General features: G+C 44.3%; 1 protein-coding gene across 1 annotated transcript in view; it reads right to left on the bottom strand.

Annotated features, from left to right (window-relative positions):
* The window catches only part of OGFRL1 (opioid growth factor receptor like 1), an 83000-nt gene that overhangs the window by 7964 nt on the left and 61785 nt on the right, over positions 1 to 13251 (bottom strand). Inside the window, exon 3 of the mRNA XM_082301573.1 lies at positions 61 to 147. Coding sequence (XP_082157699.1) covers positions 61 to 147 — 87 coding nt within the window. The remainder of the gene's footprint in view (positions 1 to 60; positions 148 to 13251) is intronic.

Here is a 13251-nt window from a genome sequence, read left to right as displayed (position 1 = left end):
ACAAAGGTTTAAGAATGTTTTTTACTGAAAAGGCAATTTTAAACCATAAAATATTCTTACTGGGTACTGGTGTCGGTACTTGTATAAATCTCTTGCTGCGTAGAAGCTTCTCTTTGGCTTGGCTGTCAGCTCAGTTCCATCACCACTCTGAAACAGTTAGAAAGCAGATAATCATCATACACAAACCCCCTAAATAGCAAATTTGTATAATATTAAAAAAATTACTTTTCATTATGGATTTCAGCAATGTAAACAAACGTAAGTGCATGTATTTGTCTACTCTTTGGCCAAACACTGAAAAATTCCCCGCCCAATACTTAACACAACACACTTTAAAGTTAAGTTAAAAAAATTAATATAAAATACAAAAGCAAGACTATGAATTATCCTTCCAATAAGGCCGAATTTGACTTAAATCAACAGGCTGATTGTCATTTCCAAATGCAAGACTTCGAAGTAATTTTGGCAAGTGCTAGCACAAGATGAAATAAGTGACTGAACTTGAAAATGCAGAGACACGACTAATTTTGAGGAGAAAATCATACTATTTGAAAAAAAAAAAAGAGTCGTGTACATAGACTTACTGCACCCTGTGGAAGAAAATGAATAGTTACTAAAAAAATTTTATTCTACTGCTTGCAATACACATGTAATAGGTTAAGGTCATGCCTAAAAGGGAAAGTTTCCTGTGATTGCACTGGGTATATGCCATTCTTATTGCCCATCCCATGGCTTATTAACTGTACATTAATAACCAACAAGCAACTATGTTCATTTCCCCTTTCACAAGACCAGCTTTCACCATACCTGCAGGCAAAACACACTTGCTTGAACAAGAAACACCCCTTGACACTTAGTTATTCGGCACTAGTATCACCATGTATCAAGCAGAAAAGGGAAAGACTCTTAGGTTTACTTAATTTTGTATGGTCTCTAAACCAAAACACGATATATATAGCAAGCTAAAAAAGGACCCAGCTGCTCCACCCTACATGGTATTCTAAGTCAAATAAAATTACTGTCAAAAGAACACTTTATTTCTTTAAGATCAGTATTTACAAAGCTTCCTAAAGAAGAGAAACTCGCTCTGAAAATTCCTCACACCCAGCGAGGAGTCACAATTCCATTGCCACATAGGATCCAATATTCAGATTTTCATCCTGTTTAATTAAGAGGCCACGTTCAATGCTCCATTTAAGTTAAAACACAGCCTTCCCTGGAAATAGCAGAAGCGGGAATGTCAACGACACCAAGGCCTCGATTTTCTCTCAATAATGACAGGGGAAGGGTGGGGAGAGCTAAAAACGGGCCCGTCCTTAGTGGACATGCAGTGCTGGTTGTCCCCAGCCGCTCCGAGCGCTGGGCAGCAGCCCGGGCCCGCGAGTGCCGCAGAGCAGCGGGAGCGGGGCTGCCCAGACCGCGCTCGGCTCGGCCCGTCCCCGCTCGGCCGCGGGGCCCGCGGGCAGGGCAGGACGAGGCGGGGCCGCGCCCGGCGCTGCCGGTACCTGCTCGGGGCTGGCGGCGTCCGCCTCTGCCCGCTCCGCGTCCTCCGGCGCTGGCGGGGCCGGCGGCGGCTCCCGGGGCCGGCAGTCGGCGGCGGGCGGCTCGGCCGGCTCTTCCCCGCCTCCCGCGGCGGCGCACACCCCCTTCTGCCGCCGCGGCTCCACCGCCTCGGGCTCCGAGTCGGTCTCCCAGGTGGAGTCGCAGTCCTCCACCGTGGTGGGCTCCTTGAAGCTGACCCCGCTCAGCAGGCTGCCCATCGGCCCGGAGGCCGCGGAGGCCGAGGGCTGGGAGCGGCCGCGGGCTGCCTACGGCTGCGGCATGGCGGGGCGGGGCGGCGGCGGCCGGGGCTGCTCCCCCGCCCGGCCCCAGCCCACGGACACGCGCGGGGCGGAGCTGGAGGCTCCGGGATCTCCACCAGAAACACGCGCGCCCAGCCCTGGCGGCGGGCACCGGGCGGCACCGGGCCGTCGGCACCGCGGGGTCGGGCGGGGCGACTCAGGGCCCGCCCGCCGCCGCCCGGGCGCCGGGGAAGCATCGCTCGAAGGGAGAGTGGGAGTCTCCCCTCCGAGGAGGTGCGCCCCGCGGGGATTTCGCTTCCCGGAGGCGGCCGCGGTGTCCCCTGAAGGGTTATAAGGAAAGCAAGTAGGTGCGGGTGTTCATCGAGAAGAGTGGGGATGGCGGCTGCCCCAGAGCAGTGGTCTGGGGTGGAGATGCTTTGTTCAGTGACAGAAGTGGTCGAGACACCTGCAGTGTGCAAGCTCCCGCTGTCCACTAGACATGGGAAAGTTTGCGGTGAGGTAGACCCCGAGGAGTATACAGGTACTAGAGAAGACAGGAATGGAGAGGGCAGTGCTGTGATAACCAGCCAGTTTCAGCTGCTCCTAAAACTCCTGCGAGTTTGGGGATAAAACATGATGTTCAAGTACCGATTTGGAGGGGCAGTGACAGTGTATTTTGTATTTGGCTAGCACATGCCTTTTGGACAGAAACACTGCCAGGAGAGAAGACCTGATGAGTTGACGGCTCAGTACATTGTTCCAGTGCCTACTCTCACCCTCATGCATAAAAACGTGTTCCTCGTTTCTAGCCAGGGATGGTAGGCTTCAGTTCACACTCGGGGATTTCTGCCTTCTCCTTAAAGATAATTCTGTGGTGTCTGGTGACCACTCCTAAAGACATGTATTATCATCAAGTCATCTCAGTCCTCTTCTTGGTAAACCAAGCAGGTTAAGCTTCTTCAGCCTCTCGCCATAAATTGCCTTTCACATTCCCTCACTCAAAGTTGTACCTTTTTTGTCTGCTGTATCTTGAATGTTTTAGCATCTGTTTCAAGAGCAGGTACCAACATTTTAACTGGATGTCAGGATCATCAGTATAGAGGTGATTTCATCTATATATTCTTGTTTCCCTGTCTACTCTCTATAAACTGAAAGATCATTTTAACTCAAGTTGCCACAGTGTCATGCTTAGATGCACTCATGTCAGTCTCATACATAACCCTCCTTCAGGTTCATTTGAAGCATGTTAGCTGTACACACTGGCACCAAGGACAAGAAATTACTGGGAATGCCCTGGTTTGTGAGGCCTTGTTTCAGGCAAGTGTATTTGCAGTAGCAGCTCACCTAGATGTAGTCACAGCTGCATGGCTGAGCTGTGAGCCTGCCATACAGCCCAGTCTACCTCTGCTGCCCATGCCCCTGCTGCCTCCCACCATCACCTGCCTTGGCCGAGACAGTTCTCTTCCTCCTGTACTCTTCATGGAGATTAATAAAGCCCATTTAGCCTTTCCAATGGCCCTTAGTCACCATCATGCCAGCTGCTTCCCTCCTCAGGATCCAGCAACTCCCACTCAGTCCAAGATCAAAGCTGGTGGCCCAAGCCAAGACACCCTCCTCACCCTCAACCCCGTAGGTTTTTGAGATCTACTGGAACTTTTTTGATATGTGATATTAAGGGGAACAGGAAAGTTCACTCTCATTTTTGTCAGTGGACATCATTTTAATAAAGAATAAAACATCCCCATCAAGCAGGCACAAGAAAGGTTATCAGAGGGCAAGCAGTAAGACTAGATGCTAGAGCTGCAGCTGGGGAAACAGTCTTGTAACACTCATGCTTATGTCTTTTTATGCACATTTTTGAGAGTTCCCTCTTCTTTGACCTCATTTGGGGGAAAAGCAGATTTCTTTCCTGATTCCACAGTTATCTCCTCCCATGCTGTTGGCATAGTTTGAAGGAACTGACTTAAGAAATTCTGATGTCTGGAGCACATTTTTCTTGACTACCTGCTGACCAGCTACTTCCATTGACCAGTATCTACTACTGGCCCAGTATAGACCAGCTCTGCTTCCTCTCCCCTGCTACAGCTTTTGTCAATGTTCCGTCACAGTGATTGTGTTTATATTATGGACAGTGGAGCCTCAAAAGCATGCCTTGCACGTGCATCAAAAATCAGGGGAAGGTTTTGATGACATTCAGTATGTATGGCAGTTAATCCCACAAACTAAAGATCTTCCTGCAAGAAAGCTGAATTTCTTGTGCAAATAACTGCACCTTATTATAGACAGCTCAGTTTTACCTGAAGAGCAAGGCTGTCAGCCAAGTCTCAAAGCTGTCGGCCAAATCTCATCACAGAATTTTTAGGTAGAGTTTTAAAAGATCTGGATCTCAGAGCACTGCTAAGAACTGGGAGTCAAATGAACTGGTGGGAGAGCTCACCAAGCCATTCCCCATCATTTACCATCAGTCCTTGTTAACTGGGGAGGTCCCAGATGACTGGAGGTTAATCAACAACACCTACAAGATGGGTGTCTTGGGGTGATTTTATGATGATTAGTCTATTCCCTTATCGTCTGCTGCACGCCCAGAAATGGTTGCTGTAGCTTTAAGGTGGGTCTGGGGGGAGCCTTGGGGCTCTTCCACAGGCTTTTTCAAAGCCTCACTCCCCAGGCATCCATGGTGCCATGTGGACTGTGTCCTTTTTTTTCGCTTAGCTAGCTTGGTTTTTGTTAGCTTAGGCAAGAAGGTTTTTTTTCCCTTTCCCTTGCCTTGAAGAGGCTGCCATAGCAATCCTTTGGCAGGTTTGGTGGTTTTTTTTTTTTTGGTTTTGTTTTTTGGTGTGGTTTTTTTGTTTGTTTTTTTTTTGTTTGTTTTTTTTTTGTTTTTTTTTTTTTTTGTTTTTTTTTTTTTGGTTTGGTTTGGTTTGGTTTTTTTTGAAGTGAACAGGATGGTTTGGTTTTGGTCTGAGATCAGAGAGAACAACTGATGGAAGAAGAATTGGCCTGGGGCTGCTCCATCTCAGCCCCCAGACCTCGAAAAAACCCGAGCCAGTGAGAGAAAAGACACCAAATCCACCAGCTTCATCTTCTGTGAAGAGGGGACCAACACCAGAGATTCACCAGGTTCCCATCTGTTTTGCCCGAGCTGCTGTGTGAACCTTTTGTTTTTTTTTTTTTTTCCTTGAGACAGGAGCTAGCACCATTTTTTTCTCCCCACCAGGTTGCTGGCTGGAGGGGTTTTGCAGCCACTGGGAGCTGGCAGAAGGGAGCATTACCCCTCGAATGCCGACACAAAGAAGCCCGGAGGTCAACGCTGAAACCCCTCTGGAAGGCGGCACTCAGTGCCCATCACACAATGAAAAAGGGGCAGAGCTCCTCACCCAAAAGGGGCTGGACCTTCCTGTCACTGTTAAGCAGGCACGCAGGCCAAGGGAAAGAAGAAAGAGAGAGGGACTCTCCATAAGTGTTCCACGCAGGCCTATTCCCGTGAAAAGACAGGGACAAAGAGACCAATTGGTGGGAGGATCCAGGGATCTTATACTGGGTACAGAATAGGTGGGGAAAGGGATCACAGCCAATGGGATAGAGATAAGCAGGTGGGGTTGACAGGAAGGAAACCAATGGGAACAACACATAGGAGGGACTTAGGGAAGGATCCAATGGGACGTCGAGGAACAAAGAACTTTCTAGAACTGATACATATTAAAGACGGAAAATGAATATTCATAACTTCATCCATAAAACGAGCCAAATATTAACCAGCTGGGAGAAAACATGCAAAAAGCAGAGCAAGGGAATCATGGGTTCTCACCGTGACTGCAGTTACATGCTAAACTTGGGTTGCTGGCCACCACAGGTGGTTGTCTGAGTTCTCCTCAGGAGACAGAGTGGCTGGAACCACCTGCACTGCCACAGCTGGCCACTGTGTTTTTTTCTTTTCCTGGCATTTTGGGGTTTTCGTTCTGGGGGGGGGGGGAGGGTGGGGCAATCTGCCCTTTGCCAGGTGTATGCATTTTTCCTATGAACAATGTTTTCTTTCACAGTTGCAGATTATTGCTGGTTCTGGTTGTGAACTAGAGGCAGTCAGGATTCATGAAGAGGCTCTAGCACCTAGAATAGCTTTGTAGGGTGGTATTTGAGAGCTTGAACACATTCCCACAAGACATATCTTAATTAGAAAAAAATAAATTCCATTACTTCACAGTCATAACTGGTAGTCATTTTTGCAAAGGTAGTGAATTTATGGCCCTTGAGTTCACTAAAGCATTCCTGTACAATGGAAGATGACTAAGTCCTAAAGCCAGGAGGACCTGTTTCAGTCGAGTAGTTTGACTATCACATAACACAGGTGAAGACCAACAGAAGACCTAGGGGTTTGCAAACCACTGTACATCAAATATAGACTTTCATAACGCTTATAAAAAAATAAGCACTTCACTTTGGATTATATACATTTATATACATCTTAAACAGCATGGATTAATCAAAGCCATCTCTTTTTTCCTTCATGAGGATATAGTTTTATAAGGACTTCAGAATGGAAACCACATCGCTTTCTCCAAGTTCATGCTGCATGTATATCGTGTGATAACTGTTAAAAAACTATTAAAAATGAGGTAATTGTAATACTTTATCATTATCTTGGGAGGATGCTTTGAATAGGATACCAGAGAGGTCAATTAACAGCTGTGAAGAGACTTACCAACCTAATATTAAGGTGATATAAAGCTGGGAGGGATTATGCATCCTTAGAGGATATAGTAGACTACAAAACCGCTTTGATAAATGACAGAGGAGGGCAAAATAAATAACATTGGTAAAATGAAATTTAGTTGAGCGAATGTAAAATGATTCATAGTGGATATTTAAACATACAAAGGTAGATTTAGGAAATGCAGAAAGGCATCAATATGACAGAAGTGTCTGGGAGCTACAGTATTACTTACATACATTCAGACAAGGGTCCAAATATATTTGGACACCAACATATATTTGGGCAAGTGTTCAAAATCATACAGGTATGACAATGTTTTGTATGCAATAGCTGTAGCTGACTGTTATTTTAATGGGGTTTGTTACCTCATGTACTTATTTTTTGACTACAGTGAATTTTAGTTCTCTTCTTTAGTCCAGTAATGCCCCAGATTGCTAAATGCCAAGCTTGGTGTAGTAGCTATAGAAGGTGAATCTAATTTATAAAGTTCTCCATAATTTCCCTCTAGTGAGTGTCATTGGAAATGATTAACTAACTCTAAACTCAGAAGTCAGGTTGCATATTTGCCTAAATTTGTTTCTATTGAAATCTGAAATTAATTTACAGAGAAGAAAAGACTTCACATAAATCATGGTAGATGTGACAGATTGGTGTATTAACCTCACTAAAGCCAGTGGAGTTCTCACCTTTTGCTGGGTTATGACTACAAACCTAAAGACCTTAACTAAAGTCCTGTTTATTGGAGTGTCTTGCACTACAAGTCTGTAAAAGGTCACAGCCAAGGTAACCTCAGAACAAATTAATAGAAGAGTGTTTTACTTTAAGATGATCTGTCTAGGTGGTCAGAGAAGCAGTCTCAGTGTAGTCCTTAAGCCTCTAAGATTCTGCTTGTTTTCTTTCAAACAGAGTGTAAGACTGCAGCCAGTTTCTTGAGAAGAAACTGATCCAGTTCTAGGATGCAACATGGTCTAAATGAGTTGCTGTGCGGAAACAGTTGATTTATAGCTGGAGGCCTGCATCACCCTTGTGATGGACTGGAACCAGCTACCCGGGTTGGCACTACCAGCTCTTCTGTAGTGGGCTTGTCTAGGGTGCCTCAGCAGGTCACCTGCCTGGCATCACAGATAAGAGATGACATTCACTTGCCAGAAGTACACACAGGATGAGGTGATGCCATTAAGTTTTGCTGAAGGGCTCCTGGACTGCACCATGCAAGCTATTAATTTTGGCAGTGGAAGAAATTCTCCCTGAAAGACAAACAGTATGTGATGCAGAGGCCCAAATGGAGGCATCCAAGTGCCTTTGGAGATCCCTTAGTGTGTCCACCTTCTGCTGCAGAAGGGCACTGGTGCTCCATAGGTTCAGGAGGTCCCATGGTGTAGCTGCCAGCCCCATGAAGACATTTTGGCTACTCTAGGTCATCTCCAAGGAAATAATGCACCTTCTATGGGTATGCTTATCATATAGAGGCATAGGCCAGCTACGTCTGTATGTGACTGGTTGGTTGGCTGGATCACTTTGAAAGCTGCTGGTCTGTATTGACCAGAGCTCCGTTTATCTAATGGACTGTTACACCCCTTGTTATCTTTTGGCACACATCTCTGTGTAAGCAACTAAATTTGGGTGTTTCATTACAAACTTGATCCTGCCCCTAATGTCCCTGAGCATCCATATTTCTGTTGGGAAGGTGTGCTGTTGGGGCCCTCCCTCCCCTGCTGTGGGGTCCTGGGAGAGGGTCCCTGGGGCACAGACACGGTGTTTCCCTGCCCCTGCTCAGCCTCGTTCCCCATTGGTTCGTTTGTGTTCCCCTGTGCGGGCAAGGACCCTCGGGTCCCGTGATTGCCGCAGTTCCTCGGCAGAGCCCCGGCCATGCAGTTGGAGAAATAAACATCTCTCTGAAACATCAGCCAAGAATCGGTCCTTATATATTTCTTTCCACGGGCCTTGTTGTCTGATACACGTGTTGCAGTATCCGCACTGTAACAATGTGCTACAGACTGCCTTTGATGACAGATGTGTAAATGGACATTTCTGACCTGAGAGCACACATCTCCTGTCTTGAACTTCCGGAACTGCTAAACGAGGCATCTGTGCCAAATGTAGGACATGATTTAGTGTACTCAGAGTAGGTACAACCCCCCCAAAGCTGTGGGATTTTCTTCTCTGGGGCATTAGAGACAGAGACTGACGTTCTTCTGAAGCCTGAGAAGGCTTCTCATTTGGGGTATTTATGTCCTGAGGCATCTAACCTGTAGATGCTAAGCCTGAGCTAATCACACAATACTCCTTGTGTACTCCAATAGAGAAAAACAGGAACCTCCAGAGGATAATCCATATCATCCTAAAACAGGTGTTTAAAATATGTAAGCTAAATCATAATATTGTTTGTATCTACTGATTACAAAGGAAGCCAAGATCTAGTCAAACTCTGGTTTAGACATCAAACTTTCAAGCTGTAAAAATTACATGACATGACCCAGTCCCACACTCTTGAGGTTTTCTGAAAATACTGACTTTTGGGTACCCAGCTCCCATAGGAACAGAGAGAGCATCCAACTGAGCTGGTGGTGAGCATCCCTTTTCCTGGCATGAAGAATATCTGTAATCAGGTCATATCATGTAATACACTTCCAGTGAGAGATGGAGAGGGCTCTTGTTTCAGAGTGTCTGTTGCTAGGTATGCAGAACTCAAGAGTACAAATCTCTTTAGGAAGAGACAGGGCTTTAACCTTCCTGTCACATCCTGTCGAATTTCTGATGCATAAGATCAAAATGATAAGGAGATGAACAAGAAAACTGCCTCCTCCTCGGTCTCTGAATGAATATCCAGCCTTTATACAGAGAAGTATGAAAGGCTATAAGGAGATCATAGCATCATACTACCCTGGTATGTCATTTGCTGTGCTTTACTTCCTCACCTAAACACAGCAGAAGTTGTGCAGAGCCCCTTCTCCATCTGTAATGAATAGTAAATAATGAATCCCATTCTGTTCTGCTTGGGTTAAAGGGTCTCACTTTAAGGTGACATAAACTCAGAGCATCCCCTGGGAGTGCAGCCAAGCGGTACCAACTTAGAGCCATCACAAGTTTGACCCACCTCTGTCAGCTGAAAGTGGAGCATGCACAAGCAGTAACACTTCAGTTTGACTAGATTAGGAGCTCATGCTGTCCCTGGAAAAGATACTGCTAATAAACTATTATTTCAAGACCACAGACTCTGCTTGTTCTTTCTTAGCTGAGTTTTGATATGACTGTGTGAATTTATGTAGTCGTGATGGTGCAACATAGCTATTTCAAAGATCTAATTGACGTCAAGATTGATGTGATTCATAGGAGTCATAGGATCCCTACCAGTGAAAAAAAGTCCAGTTTAAATTATATGCATTTGTGCAGTTCTATAGTTTGCTTCTTGGCAGATGATTGTGGATTTCATACACTTCATCAAGGATAATTTCAAAGTGCCTAAAGTCACTGATCTTTGACAAACTCCTCAGCAATTAGTTCTAGCCACAGGCTGGCACAAGACCAAATTACAGAAGTGGGACAACTGCAGGCACAGACTCTGCCACCACCTGCTTTTCATCCTTTTTCATATCATGCTTTCTACATCATCTGTAGAAAACCTATATAAATACATAAACTAGGGAAGAAGTTCATCAGGGAAGCCATTTTTAATTAGGTTGCTGATGCTCCACAGGGCTTTTAGCTTGTGATTAAGGCAAAGACACATAGACTGAGATACAAAAGCAAGCAAACACACACAACCAGAAACAGAAACCACCAACAATGCTGGCTTTCATGTACTTATCGCAGGCCCAGTGATTTTTAAAATCATTTGGGTTAGTTCACTTAGTTAAATTACTCTGCACAGCCTTAAAACACAGGTCCACATCAGCCCTGCCTGTTAGTCTTTGATGGCACCTCAAAGCAACCCTTCCCTATGCCTCCCAATCTCTGTGTGACTTCAAGGTGGCCAGGCTGGAGGGAGATGACAGCAGAGTTGAGGAATTCAACTGCTTTGGAGTGATGAGGAGCAAGACATGGCCCACAGTCTGTGATCTGAGATGGGACTGAAGCATGTTACACTTTACACAACGTGATCCTCATATGAAACTCTGTCAGCAGTTAGTGCACACATATTCTGGAATGAGTGACTTTTTTTTCCTACCTATCTTGTTTGCTCCTGTAATATTCCCTATCACAGACCTCCTTAGATCACCACAGGACAGCCTCATCCTAATGCTATTGTGCTCTTCTATTCTGAAGAAAGCAAAGTAGAGCCTGCAAAAGCCTCTCCCTGTTTATCTCTGTGGTGCCATCCCAACAGAGCATGCAAAATGGTAAATTTAAAGAGATGAAACTCTGCTTCTAGTGACAGAGACCTAAGAAGGGATAGGGATGATCTTTTCCCCATATGACAAATCTGAGTTATGTGTTAACAAATAACATAATAAATGTTCACTTCAGGAATCTGATGCAGTGAAAAAAATGATCTGAATACAGTGAGCACATGCACTATAAGGAATTAGCCCGTTTCATTTTGTAACATGCCCTATTACAGTGTGAAGCTGCCTGGCAGCTGGAATACAAGCAGCCTTTGATGTGCTCAGGAAAGACATTGCCACACTTTCACACTGTTGTTTGACCAGAATGAATGAATCATCCAAATGGGCTCACTTCTCTCCTGAATGAAGAGATGAGTAAATAGGCACATCGACATCCTTTTGCATGTGGCAAAGTGGGTCAGCAAAATATTGGTGGTGATGTGCTAAAATACAGTGAATGCTTTGTGCAGTTTTTTTACTGCTCTGTATGAACTCTATGCTTTCTTACATCATAATTAGGCAGCTGTGTTTGGGAGGAGTCAATTTTTCAAAAGAGAAAAACCCACCTAGGTGAGCTGGGAATTCCAAGATTTGGGGAGGAACAAGAGAGTACAAATTACATGTTGATCAATAGCATTGTTAAAAAATACTAAAAGCAAAACTAAAAGAGCCCACATTGTCATCATAATTACAGCTGAAATCAGAACAGTGGATAAAGCTGTTATTTTGTCAAATGTTACATTTGTTATATTAGAGGTCATTACAAAGCAAAACACAAACCAGGACATGGGCAAAAGAACACAGCCAAATTCAGTCTCAGCATGCAGAGCTGAGGACAGACAAAAAAAGAAAAGGAGTGATCCAGGCTAGGGACTGGAAGCAGGGAACAGTTTCCTTGTGGGGTAAATGCCACTCGCTCAGGGGACAGGAGGATCCTTACCAAGAGGCTAAGAACAGCTAAACAATGTATACTTGTGTCACTATTGTCATAACAAAAAAAAAAATCGCCACGCTACAACAGAAATGTATGGCTAACAAGAAAAGAGGCAACTTTTCTTCTTGATGTCGATGTTGAAAAGGACAAAGCCCTACTGTTTTTTCTTAATACCATTAAAGCAATGGCATTTCCTGGCTTGTGATGTTTGTGGTGGTATTTCCTTGTGGCAGGAGGCTACAAGTTAAGAACAGGAGGTACCGTTAACATTGTATGGAACAAAGGAGAAAAAAATTCATGATGAACATTTGTGTTCCTTAAATGAATTCTTCAAAGGAATCAAGATAAAAAATAAAGATTGCCAGCCTTGCATGAGTAACAATATTGAGTGTTCTGGATGGGTTTTTTGGGAGCTGGTTCAAACTCTGACATAAGCAATTCACTTTCACGCAGGTGCTTGCTGTTTCTAGAATGCAATGATCATCTCCCTGTTCTGCTTCAGATGAAAACAATGATTCATTTCTGTATTACATTTCTATGAAATTTGTCACCCTCTAACACCACTTATAGCTATCCTTAAGCAGGGAAATACTTGACAGGTCTGAAGGTGTGCCAGAGTGAAAATAAAGGACCTGTGGTAATGTAAATATCATGTTAGGGCTAAAAAGATAGAATAGGAACAGCCCTTTTCAGCTCCGTGTGTTTGAGCAGACAGCTTTGCTGTGTTCTTTCATTTACATTACAAAGAGATGTTTTTGGCAAAAAGTCAGTGTAAGCAGCATTCATTACTCCTTTAAGGGGCTTGATAATTCAGTATGTTAATACACTGCAGGCTGTCAATGCTGTCAACCATCCACCAAGAGATAAATTAAACTTAGTTCCAGGATCAGTATTTCTGTATGCAGTCCTGAGATTAAATGGGATTGAAGATCTAACCATGGGGTGAGAACTAGTGATGGTTGCTATGTTTGGGAGACATTTTGGGTGAGGCAAAAATCACCAGGAACTGAACAAAATGTGAAAGTAGTCATCACTAGGTTACGAGGTATGAAAATCACAGAAAATGAGAAGTTATTCAATCTGACCAAAAAACCCAAAACAACAAAACAAAAACCAACAACAACAACAAAAAAAATGAACCAAACACAAACCAAACCTCAAGTATATCTTTGAAGTCTGGCTCAAATATGGAAAGGAGAAGTGGGTTTCTCATGCAGCTTTGAGTATGTCTAACTGGTTGCTCAGAGTACCCTTACAGTCAGGGGCGAGAAAGTGAAACTTTTAGGTAACAAACCATTTAATCCTTAAACAGCCATTTAAACTAGGTCTGATGGAGTACCTCTTTCTTTGTCTACTTTATAAAGGGAACACAACTGACTTACCTGCATACAGACAGAAACACTGATGGTATCTAAAGACACCCAAGAAGTGATTCATCTTCAGCACTAGAAACATTTTAATTTACATGAAGTTATTCTGTTTGGCCATCTGATGAATGAC

Source organism: Coloeus monedula (assembly GCF_965178545.1).
Source record: "Coloeus monedula genome assembly, chromosome: 2".
NCBI classification, from domain to species: Eukaryota; Metazoa; Chordata; class Aves; order Passeriformes; family Corvidae; genus Coloeus; species Coloeus monedula.
The sequence above is the reverse complement of the archived record's forward strand: the minus strand, read 5'-3'. Positions and strand labels throughout refer to the sequence as shown.